The 13,064-nt window shown below is 33.1% G+C and overlaps 1 protein-coding gene across 50 annotated transcripts in view; it reads left to right on the forward strand.

Annotated features, from left to right (window-relative positions):
- Positions 1–13,064, forward strand: part of LOC117204883 (calcium-activated potassium channel slowpoke) — a 106,035-nt gene that overhangs the window by 75,123 nt on the left and 17,848 nt on the right. For 15 of the 50 annotated variants that reach the window (XM_033442718.1, XM_033442709.1, XM_033442708.1 and 12 more), the window contains exons 12-17: positions 1,274–1,429; positions 1,663–1,739; positions 2,244–2,279; positions 5,609–5,677; positions 8,642–8,692; positions 11,143–11,163. In XM_033442718.1, the coding sequence (XP_033298609.1) occupies positions 1,274–1,429; positions 1,663–1,739; positions 2,244–2,279; positions 5,609–5,677; positions 8,642–8,692; positions 11,143–11,163 (410 nt within the window). The remainder of the gene's footprint in view (positions 1–1,273; positions 1,430–1,662; positions 1,740–2,243; positions 2,280–5,608; positions 5,678–8,641; positions 8,693–11,142; positions 11,164–13,064) is intronic. The other 35 variants (XM_033442727.1, XM_033442735.1, XM_033442728.1 and 32 more) reach the window with 10 other exon arrangements.

The raw sequence follows: 13,064 nt of genomic DNA on the forward strand, positions 1-13,064 counted from the left end.
TTATTATTCGCGTTGCGCTTAAAGGCAACAACAACACTAGTTGGTCTCTTATCCGAGTTTTCGACTAGCGTAGGATATTTTATAGCATATTAGTTTAGACAGCACTAGACTTCTTCTGTCTTCGCATGATTCGAATATATTTAATATTTCTCAACCTATCTATTCCACTGCTTGCTTTTGCATGTCCCTTTTGCTGTCTCTTTCCTTACCGAGGTGGCAGAATAGAGCGTTCTACATTCATTGATATCACGATATTAGGAAAGAAATTAATGTATATTTTCAAATAAGTTTTTAGGGGAATTTTTCACAAAGTAAAAGTATATGCACTTGATGCGCTCTGTAATGCTGTGGGTGTTTAATCACGCTATAACCAACATTCTATACTATTCGTGTGAAACTTTTACCAACTTGTCAGAAGTTTCTAAATGCTCGTGTAAAAGGAACGAAATTTAAATCAAGTAGTCAATAGAGAAGAAACTTGAAATGAACTGTTCGTTGAAGAAAATGTGTGGTATTTGGAAGCTTGTGATAAATGTAGACAAAAATATCTATGTATGAATATTTTGTGGTAAGATTTGTTTTCGTGCTAGTAATTATCCTTTTAGACTAACGTGTACTATTAATCATTATATAGCAGTTGCTTTTCCGGGAAATACTGTAAGAATTTTTATACAAGTAGAATAAATGTAAATAAATAGTAATGTTCAGTTAATTTGGCAACTTAATCTTAGACTGTAAAATATTAATTAAGATTCACAGTTATAAATCCGTAAAATTAGACTATAATATTCTTTTTACAGTATTTCTTACATGTCACGTTATTGGATTTTAATTGAATTTTAGATTAAAATATTTACAAATGATTTCAAGTATAACAGTTAAATAATAATTTAATAAATACATTGTGCGTATACGTTTAGTTATCTATTAGCTATCGTGCTTCATATTGTTCTTTATGTTTGATGTTTAGAATATGGAATCTATTGCGATTTGGACCAACGTAAATGATACTATACACTACATTATGTTACTTTGTACTTTCAAGTCACCATAGAATTTAAGTTGTCTTCGAAATATGTAAAATATTAAAATTTAATGCTGAATGTTTAGTTTGCGATATAAATGCTTTGCTTTGTTTGTTAAGCACATATATTTTCTCCTTAAAACACTATACTATATGTAATGTTTCTTATCTATGAGTAAAGAGAGTAACTATGACTTCGATACATATACTATTGAAGAACATAGAATATTATGCAAAGCTTCGTCTTAGGTTATGCTTCACGAAGTTGAAGCTGTTGCTGTTGGCAATCGAGATAAAGGGCGAAGGAGGCTGCGATAGTAAGATATCAATTAATCCACGTGGTGCCAAGATCGTAGCAAATACTCAGGGATTCTTCATTGCTCAATCTGCCGACGAAGTGAAACGGTGAGAATTGTTTTATAATAAAAACAGCGAATAAAATAAATTAAAACGAAATTTATCCATGGAGATATAGTTTTAGCTAAAGTTTCATTTTGTCTTCGATCTCCGGAGGACACCAAGCAATTAATTAATTAATTAAGCCAAACTGGAGAAGCTTTCTTTTCGATCCATTCTTTATTTTACAATCTGTACATAAATTTTTCCGAAGTAACTAATTACTGTAAATATATTTGCAGGGCGTGGTTCTATTGCAAAGCATGCCACGAGGATATAAAAGACGAAACTCTGATCAAGAAGTGCAAGTGCAAAAATTGTAAGTCTTTCTAGTCTAGTGATAGCCCTTACCGATAAATTTATAATTCTCGCTGAAATTCTCTGCTATCGAATTTCTTATTAATCGAAACTCCGTTCTATTGAACTTTACATTATATTACATATGTAATAATTAACGTTTATTACTCTGTGTACATAGAGCGCGCTAAATGTATCGAATATTATATATTGCGAATCACACCAGGATATTGAATCTTAGTTTCCATAGAAGATCAGTTACAGCAATGCGGATCCAAGCTAAGGAATTTCGTGTGACTCGCAAAAGAAAAAGAAAAAACGAGAGATTTTTTAACGACTTTTACATAAGACTAATGTTATAAGACCAGACGAATCACACAGGAAGCTCTCTTTGTCCATGATTCCTTCGCCCTTTCCTCTTTCTTTTTCTCTGTGTCCTTCTGCCACTGAAAGCCGTAGCAGTAATTATCGCGACAATTAACAAAGTGACATGGTTGTGACCATCCTCTTGTGATATATGATCTAGTGGGGCAGCAGCAGCGCTCCTGGGGCCGGGACTTAGGTAACGTCTCACACTCGCTCGCTTAGTCTTTACTATCTCGTTTATGACTATTTCCTTTATGTCTTCCTTCTTTTCTTTCCATAATTTTTTCTTTCCCATTTCTTCATTTTTCTCCCTTCTATCTCTCCTTTTCTTAAAAATCTCTTTTATTTTTGTTGAGACTATTTTGATCTGTTATCTTCATTAACATATTGACGACCACTGACGTTTTTCTATGGTATATCAATATCGTATGATAATTGGGTATAAATATAACAAGCCATATATACCATCTCTTGTAGAATGTAGTAGTATAAAGTTAATTACATATTTTGTTGTCTATTTTAATTTAAAACGAAGTTATATGAACATTTTTACGATAAATATATTAAGACAAAGCCATGCAAGTCAATAATCAGTGGCTCCGAGGAAGAAACGATTTCCGTGCATTTATTTTAGTTAATAACAATAAGTCATACACAACATATAATATTTCAAATTAAATTTTCCGTATTCTTGATCTTATCTTAATCGCAGAGTCATATTTTATATATTATGGTATTTTGAGTGTTCGATAAAATTATCGGTCACTGATGTGTTAATAGAAAAGAAATTTAATTCTTCGATCTTATTTTCTCTACAATTATTATCTACAATTATTATGATTTTTATATTGTATTTGTTTCCATTTATTTACTTATTTTCTCCTGATACCAATATCTTTTTCTCATTCTTCGTCCCCTCTTTTTCTTTGTCTATAATCATTGCCTTTTTGCATATTTCTGTCTTTTTGTGTCTTAATTATGTGTACATATATATGCCTTCGAGTTTTTTAACCATTATCTTGCATATATACGCCAAGGCGGTGGTGGTGATGATTATGACGATGACAATGGCGATGAGATGATTGCACCTTTAATCCTCATTCAGAGACACTGTTCGACGCGATTGCGATGCCACAGTTGGGTATTTATTCGTTTTTCACGGTTCTCCGTTCCGTTCTCGTGCTTTCAATTTTTCTCGTTGTGTTGGAAAACTCGATATCCTATATGGAATTCTTTATTGAATCAAACGAAGCGCACATTTTTTAAGATTCGGTTTTGGAAGTTACGAAGAGTGTAGAAGCCTGTTCACTAGCGTTCGCGCGATGATCGTGAACAGTTTTTGAGAGCCTTTCGATTGAAAATTTGTTGATCGTTCGAGGCTCGATATTAATCGACAAATGTGTTTTTTTGTTTGATTGCCAGTCGAATAGCGTGACGTGAAAAATGAAATACCACTGACACACACGTGATATGTAACCCCTTTATAGTTCTGTCAGTTGGCGCATGTCCACCTGGCCAATCGAGGAAATTTAGTCTGCACTCTAGTGTGTGCCCTTCTCGCTCGCCTTGCATGCATGATTAGTTTCCGATTCGAATACTATTTTACGCCTTGATGATACGACAGCTTCGTACAAAAGTTCACTCGCTCTCTATTTTCTCTCTCTTTCTCTGTTAAATATATCCTTCAATTTTGCCCTCCCCTCTTTTTGTCTCTCTCTATTTTCTGTCTGTCTGTACTGTCTATCTGTTTTATCTCTATTCTATTCTCTCCAATTCTTCAAATCACTATCGCTGTTTACTTTAAACAAAAATTTTCTCTTCGATCGTGTGAGAACTTTCAATGTGCCAGCTGTCATTGATGAAACTCTGTCGGTCGGTAGGTTCGATTGATCGTAAATTAATCCCGCGTATCTTCTGCGCTTCTACTCCGACCTTATATCATCAAAAACGTAACCTACGTGTGTTTCGCTTTCTGCGAAAGCGAGTTCCATAGGTATTTTTTGGTGATAATTTTGGTAATAATTTACCTAAAACTTCACAAATACAGCAAATTAACCACGGATCGATATTTCGTTGTAAACGTAGTCTCTGTAAACTCTACTTGTTCACATGATGTCACACAACGTATCATTACTCACACGTACCATTCAGTTCATCTGAAATCATCCGAACGAAAGGTCTGTACAAGATTCAACTTTCATTACGTTAAATCTTAAACCCTGGGCAATCAACGTTTTTTCATTGAATTCTTCCGCTATCTGGTTTTACGGAGAAATGTTCATGTTTAATGTCGTTTGGCAATTGCTAGAAAATTTGTGGGTGGAGAGAAATACATCGGAGGTAAATAATATTTCAGGAGCTTTGTAGTTTATTTTTGTACACCTTGTTAAATATCCTTTGTCCTGGCTATAGGTAAATCGTGGAAATTGAAAAGAAATTTGCAGATGATAATATAGCACCGTTACTCTTGGATTCATACGTGAAGATTAAGAACGAAGATACGGAAATAAAGTATATATATAGATAATCTTTATCACATTTATGTATTCTCACGTATGAATCAACGAATTATGACTATATATATATAACTAATATATATAAAAAATATATATATAGTATGTACGTATTACCGAAGTTCGTAATGTGCCGTGTTTTTGTCAACATGTTCTGCACTCAGAAATAAAGTGAAAACTTCATATAAATGTAGGTTCACAAAAGAAATTGTGTTAAAAATTGATGAGAGAAAAAGACCATAAACGTATAAATAGGGAAAATTTTTATATCAAATTCAACTTGATTTCTGATGATTTCTCTGAAGTACTGTTATATAATAATTATATATAACAATATTATACGTATAATAATACAACGTTAAAAATTTGTATCTATATTTTGTGTTGCTTCAAAATACGAAAAATATATTTTTCCAATTCGACAATGTAAAAGAAATACTGCAGATTATAGGACATGTCTGACATGATACGGATCGACGCTCCTTCTACTTACGCTCGCTACTGTAGGTTGAGGATACGTCTGGCATTATACGGTGCGACGCTTATTCCACTTACAGTCGCGCAATCTTGAGTTGGACTGTTTCCTTTGAACGCTGTATTTTTATTCGCTATTTCTCTTTTTATAAGCTTTCTTTTGATATTCTCTTTTAAATTTAACATTAAAGCGTTGAGATAAAGCTGTTTACTTTGTCACAATACCATGGAATAATCCTGAGAACTACAATCAATTTTCAACGAAGTGCAGTACGGTAAATAAGACGCTTGAATTTATATTTATATGAAATTTTCGTTTCATCGCCCCAGAACACGCTGTACAAACGTTTCAATAGTAATTCGTAGGATTCCCTTGTATGTTTAATTTAATCTAATACATACGGTTATCTCTGGTTCCTAGCCCAGCCCCTTTTTAAACCGGCGCTCCTCCCTTAACCATTTACCAGTTATTTCAGTAGACTATCCTTGCGTGTTTACTGACAAATATGTGTCCGGGCCGACTGCTCGATTTTTACAGATGTGGGGATGATGATGATGCAGACCGGCATGGTGAAAGGAAACACTGCCTACAGCAGTTGCCTCGACGGTACGCGTCTTTGTACCTTCCTTGCCGTCCTGTTCATCCTAATGCACATCCTTTGTCGAACCGTATCTACAATTTTGTCAGAATAATCGTGAAAGAAAATTACAGATTCGGATCCGGGGCAACGTATCACGAAAAACGTTCATTATTCTGACAAATTCTCTCTGTTTGAGTCAAATCTCTAAGATACATAAATATAAGAGTCTAATTGGCATATTTATATAAATATTATTGATATAAATTATATTATTATACTAGATGATATTATTTATATTATATTTATATAAATATTATTCGCGTGCTCGCGCGATATTTATTTTTAAACGAAGAAACGATTGACTCAATCAGAGCTCAGTTGAATTTACGTTTAACCAGGTAAGCTGGCGTAAGTGATGCAAACGAATGCAAATCTCGATGTTCCAAGTAATTCACCGTCACACGCACTTACTCCACGATACCTGTGTTTCAACGTTCTGTAATTTGACATCGTTCGATTCGTATTGTTTCTCGCTGAGCTTTTGCTAGAGCTAACATATTTGGCGATCATTGTTTCTCGAACGAAGCAGCAACATCAATTTCAAGTTGAACGAACATCGTTCACACGTCGTATATGTACAGGATTGCGTTTAATGCGAATACTTATCGCTTCAGTTCTCACTAAGAAAACGTCGCTTTCGCAGATATGCTAATTTTTGCTAAGCACGTTCTATCAAATCGTATATTCTGTGTCTACACGTTCCTGGCTGTTACTTTTCACTGATTAAAGAACATTTGCTCGTTTCAGGCTTGCCAATGACTATCGTTCTTTACCGTTGTTCGGTGTGCTTATATCAAATCTTGTTTTTCATTATTTTTCTTATGTTTGCAATTTAAATGTGACTGTTTCGTTTTTTAAACAGTTCTCTCAATTTTTTGGATTATCACGAATTTATCGAGCATCTGTCGATTTACGGATTGGTTTGACATATGAGTTGATTAAATATTGGGGAGTTTGTTAAATATCTGTAAAATTGTTTGAGATTTCTTTTTGCAATTTTTGGAGGCTATCTTTCGTATACTAAAAATATGCAGTATTATAGTAACATAATTGAAAATTTTCACAAGTTTTAGTTAGTAAGATGGGTCCATTCGTAGAAATGAAAGAACATCACTTTTTGTGTCACTTCTTAACATTTTATAAAAAAAACTTATTCATTTATTGCAGGGAATTCTTTGTCTTTCCAAGATGGAATTTTATTTGATAATTTTATCTTTAGAATTTTGTTTTCATAAATTGTTGTATTCTGTTCGTAAATTCTATTTACTTTCTCGAATGAGATAACAAGTACACATATATTGCACTATAGCCACATATTTTTCTCTATTACTTTCCTCTTGCAATTATTGATAAATATCCTAAACAAACAGTATCTCTTGCTTCTTATCTTTGGTCACTGAGTTTTCACACTTATTTATTTAGAAAAAGAGGAATTCATTTTACTTATAGGTACAATTGGTTGTAAATTCTACAACGATCTCTATCGTAACAATGACCAAATCTATATTCTCGTTCTTTAATTTCTGGCCAATGAGTTTATTCTTTCTTTCATAAAAGGAATTTTCTTCTACATTCCAATTTCTGCATCATTGTTCAACACAGAACTGTCGTCTTCTATCTTTCTGCATGCGAAACATTAGAAACATGTTTGTTTTCTGATTAGACAGATTAACTGAAACAACAGCATTTCAAATAGACTTGAGTTTAAATACACATGTAATCTTTCTATAACCAGCAGCTAGATAAATATATATTTATATCTTTCTTCCGCCTATTATCCTCACATTTTAAAACTAACTAACACTAGATAGAATTAAAGCTACGCTTTACTTACTACTTCATATAATATATGTATACATTTAGTACAAGTTAGCAGGATGGGATTATCTGGAAAATCTAAGAATTTACGAATTATTTGAAAATAATTAACCAGAATCATTGCAACAAACTACATCTTTATGAATTATATAAGTGGTTTCAACAGAGGAAATATATTTGCAATAGTGGGGAAGGTTGTGTTTGAAATTGCATATGAAACTGCTGCGTCCCTTTAATATGAAATGAAAGCGAATCATACGCGCCTAGGTGCATTTGTGTGAGTGTATCTGTGTGCATAGGTGTGCCTGTATATGTGTATATATCCTGTGTGAAAAAGAGAATTTTAAAAGTACTTATAACCGTGACATTTGTAGTTTACAACGAACCAACCAAAAGTGAAATACTTGCAAAGTGAATGCCACCGGTGTAAGCACCTTTAGTTCTAAATTTACACGGATGATGATAATCGATGCCCAGGGTTTATCGAACACACCGATTAAAAATACTTCATTCTCCCCTCACATGTTGCGCATATTTGATATCATTCACTGACATCACAACAATAACGTCGACATTGTGATATTTAATATTTTAGTCGAGTCTGAAAGAGAATACGATCTCTGACTAAATGAATATCATCGGCCACTGTGTAAACTCAATATGGGCCACGTACCTGCTGTGTATTCTCTGTGCTCCAGTCCCCATATCAGACGGAAATTTGATTTAAAGCAATGATGCTTTAAATCAACAATGTTGAACACATCTTTATCGATTGTCACGTTTTACAGTAAATTATATCCTAATGTATATAGCAATATACTATAATATACTATATTATAGTATAATATACAATATAATATACAGTATAATATACAATATGAATATAAATATACAGTATATTATATAGTAATGTATACTATAATATATACAGTACTATATTATGTAGTTTCTTCGAGATATCTATGAATATTTATAAAACTACGTGATAAATCGGTGGAGACCAACGCGTGAATTCCCCCTTACCTGTTACCACCTGCCCCTCCACCCAGTATTTAGGTTCACATTATTTTGGTATAACGACTAACAGCTCTGGTTCTCCTCCCTTCGGGCAGTGGCCACATTCCGGAAAGGCGTGCGAGCTGTTCAAATGGTTGGAAGAGCAAGTATGTATCCCCCGAATGTAGATTGTCTTCCACGTGTCATTCCCTTGTATCTTTCTTTTCTTTTTTTTTTTTGTCTAATCTTAGCCTCTCCCCATGGTTAAGTAAAATACGACAATATAGTCGAAATTGATCAAAGAGTATGTTGGTTTCGTATGGCCTTTAAATCAATATAACCTTGAATCTATCTGTTTGAACAGTATTACATGAAATTTTTGAATATTCAATTTTGATTTCATACTTCTAGTAATAGTGGTTTATGGTACTCAATCTGATAATTTAAGAAATGCAGAAAGTAACGAGTATACGTTTGGCGAAATATTCGATTTAAAGGTTAAACGCAGAAATCCTCCTTTCGATACTCATTTAAGCCGCGTGAATCATTTTCGATAATTGTACAAATTTGGCATACATAGTATTTTTGAATTTGCATAGCTGTGTTAATGTATCAGTTAGAAGAAGGAAGTTATAAAGCTAAATGATTCATCATGGCCTAGTTATTTAAGAAACTCGAATATCAAGGTTTCTAATTGAAAAACAAATCTTTGTTCGAATACATGAAACAAACAGCACAACGTTCGATCATTTTTTTATATATATATATCCTTAGCTTCTTAATTTCGTATTCAAAATTAGAATATATATATATCATGAACGTGCATTCGTTGTGCTAATTTATGTGATTTTATCTGAATCTGATACTAATTGGTTTCGAAGTAGACTACTGTTAGTGTTTTGAACTCCTATTGGTGTGATGTCTGTCTTTTATTTCTCATTTTTTTGTACTTTTGCAACCGAAATTACTATTTACATTATATTTCTATCGATGTCGTTTTGAATGTAGTTCTCTGGAGGTATGTAAGTGTCTTTTTTTTCGATGGTTATTGTTGTGAGTGAATTATTACAAGTCTAATCCGAACGGAACTTCGCGGCGATGTGATTGCCTTGAGTTTTTTTTTTTTAACTACTTCTAACTTGATCTTGCATCGGTGTTCAATATCTAACTATATCTATTCGACATGTTCTTAGAATATCTTAGAATTAGTGTTTATTTGCGTGATTTATTTATACGATCTATGGCAGAGTCGATATGTGATTATCATTGGAGAAGTCGTTCCTCGATATCCTGATATTTAATTGCTTCTAATTCTTTAAGTGTTCTGAAACATGTTGCAGATGTTGAACGATTACAGGTGTTTATATTAAGTGTGCAGTACTTATGTGCTTCGAGTTATCGCAAACTACATTCCAAGAAAACCATGTGCTTTTATGTCCCAATCATACCTTTCGAGAATTTTCAAACACAAATAAATATCAATATACATATATACAGTATGTTATACTTAAGTGAGAACAGTGGAATACCTTAGAAGGGATTGAAGTTACCAAAAAAATATTCTTATAAAAGTCAATCTAATTTTTTTAAATGACAGTCTATGCCTTTTTATTCATCATACGATAGCATTTGTTGAGACAACTTCTACGACCTGCCACATAATGTTCCGCTTTATATCTTTGCAACTTTTCAAAGAATATATATTTGATACCTGCGATATCTAGCAAGATATTCCATCGTCTGGCTTAAATGTAATATCTCGTACTTCATCTGAGCTATTTAACTTCTACAAAATATCAAGTAAATTGGAACGTTTCCTTCTCCAGTATCTTAGTTACTCTATCATAGGAAAAGCAATTGATAAATTCGGATAATATCCCTGCTAATCGAATACTTTGACGGTTCCGTATTCATGATCGATCGTTCTCCATAATTTGTCGCACACAGCTTTACAGTTTTTATAATCGACATAACTTCGTAGTTCTATTAACCTAAAGTAAGCAGTATAAAAAAGCTTAAATTAAAGATGAGAATATTAACTATATGAGAAAAGAGTAAAAAAAAAAAATCTTTGGATACTCAAGCACCTAAATAAGTTTAATCTTGAATCCTGATATATTATGTGTACTAACACGATTGAATCTGCTGCAAGTAAATAAGCTGCGTGATTACTTCAATGTTCGCGTGCCGCGTAAAAAAGTGAAAATGTGAACGATGTTACGGGATATAGTATAAACGGGAGATAAAAAAAAAAGTATATAGAAGGAGGGTAAGAAAAATCAATCGACAGTTTCACTTCGCACCGCTCATCGGAGCCTTAACACGATCATTCTCTCTCACCTGTAATTCATCTATGATCCATGCGTGCATATATGTATATCTATGTATATCATCACGAAACATTACACGTAGGCGAGCGTGTGCACGACGCACGCACATTTAGAAAACCACCGATATATATATATACATATATTACCATGCATATACGTGGCTGCGAGTACGTGCACATACAAACACATTATTGTACACCGGAACATGAAGAAAAGATATCTTTAACTAACTTTCTATGTGTCTATCTGTTTGAACTTTCTTCTCTTCGTCCTCTACTTCTACTTAGGTGAAGACTTCTCGTATGCAAGTAAGTCTAATATAGAGCGGGTGTATAATCAATATCTATGTACATAATATGTATGCATACGTTGCCGCGAGAATCTTTATAATGATAAGGCATAGATGATAAGACAGTAGTCTGTACATGGTCACTGGATGTATCGTAATGTCTCGTTTTATTTTACGTGTTCGATTCGTATGTTTATATGTTTATTGGTACCTCTAATATATTTGTATATTATTAGTCAAATATTATTTTTCAATTTGCCTGATCTATCTTTTGGAGCATTGAGAATTTTATAAAGAAAGATCCTTGCCTTTTTAAAGCTGAAGTATCTCAGAACGATATTAATTAATAATATATGTATACAGGGTGGTTGGTAACTGGTAACACAAGCGGAAAGGGGGTGATTCTGCGCGAAAAAAGAAATCGAAAATATAGCATAAAATTTTTTTTTAATTTTTTTTTTAATTTTTCCATCGAGACAATAATCTACAGTGAGATCCGTTATAACGAGACGTGATAAAGTGCACGCGTACCGAGCGAAAATTCAAAGTCGATTTTCTCGAAAACAAAGCCTCAAACGAAAGATTTTTATTCTATATTTTCGATTTCTTTTTTCGCGTAGGATCACCCCCTTTTCGCTTGTACCACCAGTTACCAACCACCCTGTATATTAATGGGAAAGACTCATTACCATAGAACATGAAATGAATTTTTGTACTTTAAAGTTATCATCATGTGCCACTATAATCACATATCACTATAGTCACGTATCATATACGTGTGTAATTGATACAACACAAAAATTACTGTAGTCAATCTCATATTAATTCCTTTTTTATAAAAGATAAATTAAAAAAGTTCAAACAAACATTACAACTGGTTTTCTCAAGTAAACCAATCTTTTCTAAGAATCATAAAATTCAACATATACATTTCAAATGATATCGCTAATAAGTATTCTAGTAATTGATATCACAGTAAATAATAAAAAGAAAGAAAGAAGAAAGTACTAGACTCGAAAAATAAAGGATTTTTCTCTATTATTGTACAATAAATATTCTATACTTTATATTCCACGTATCTTATACCAATAAACATCGAAATTTAAGAATCAATTAAATGCTGTAAAATGATCTACGCCATGGCAAGAGTATAAAGTGACCTTTTACACGCGCTACAGTTTCCCTCCCTCGGTCAAGTTAAGCTTATATTAGGAGCTTAACGACGCCAATGGCAAAAGAAAAGTGCTCACAAGATAAAGAGCTGCATTCGATTCGCGAATAGTTTTGCAAACGACGAGTTTCACATTAGTTCTACACCACCGACGATATCTCCCCTTTTGTAACTTTGCTTTGACACGGTAGAAATTTAACAATATTTTCGAATACTCTCACGAATTTCCCAATCTATCGCACGAGTTTATATCTATCAAAGACTGCACTTGCAATATCGAGTAAATATTCACATCGTAAGAAGTTATTACTGCATGTCTACGTAATCATAGAATGGTAGAATAGAATATATAGTTTGTCAGAGGTAAAGATAATATTTTTATTTTTCTACTATAATCAGTTAACAAAAAAAAAATCGTTTCATTTATTTTATATAGAAAATTAATTTCTCTGTATTTCTTCGATTTTCATTCTTTACCTCTGTGAATTTTAGCATGAAATCAGTATTGTCTGTGCACAGTGCTTCCAAGTTTTATTACGAGAACGTGTATATAGTTCGCCACTACTTTAGGCTACATTTGTACAACGCGGAGGAGATTTACGATGTACAGATTGTTTTTTGTCCTGTTTTAATATCGTGCACAATTGAATAGTGTCTCCTTTACTTCTGGACTCGTCCGCGTTGCAACGAGCAGCAATCTTCAAAACAGAAGATTTCAAAGTAATATCTCGACTAGATTACTTACAATT

This window comes from Bombus bifarius, unplaced genomic scaffold (genome assembly GCF_011952205.1).
Source record: "Bombus bifarius isolate JDL3187 unplaced genomic scaffold, Bbif_JDL3187 scf7180000007984, whole genome shotgun sequence".
Classification (NCBI taxonomy): domain Eukaryota; kingdom Metazoa; phylum Arthropoda; class Insecta; order Hymenoptera; family Apidae; genus Bombus; species Bombus bifarius.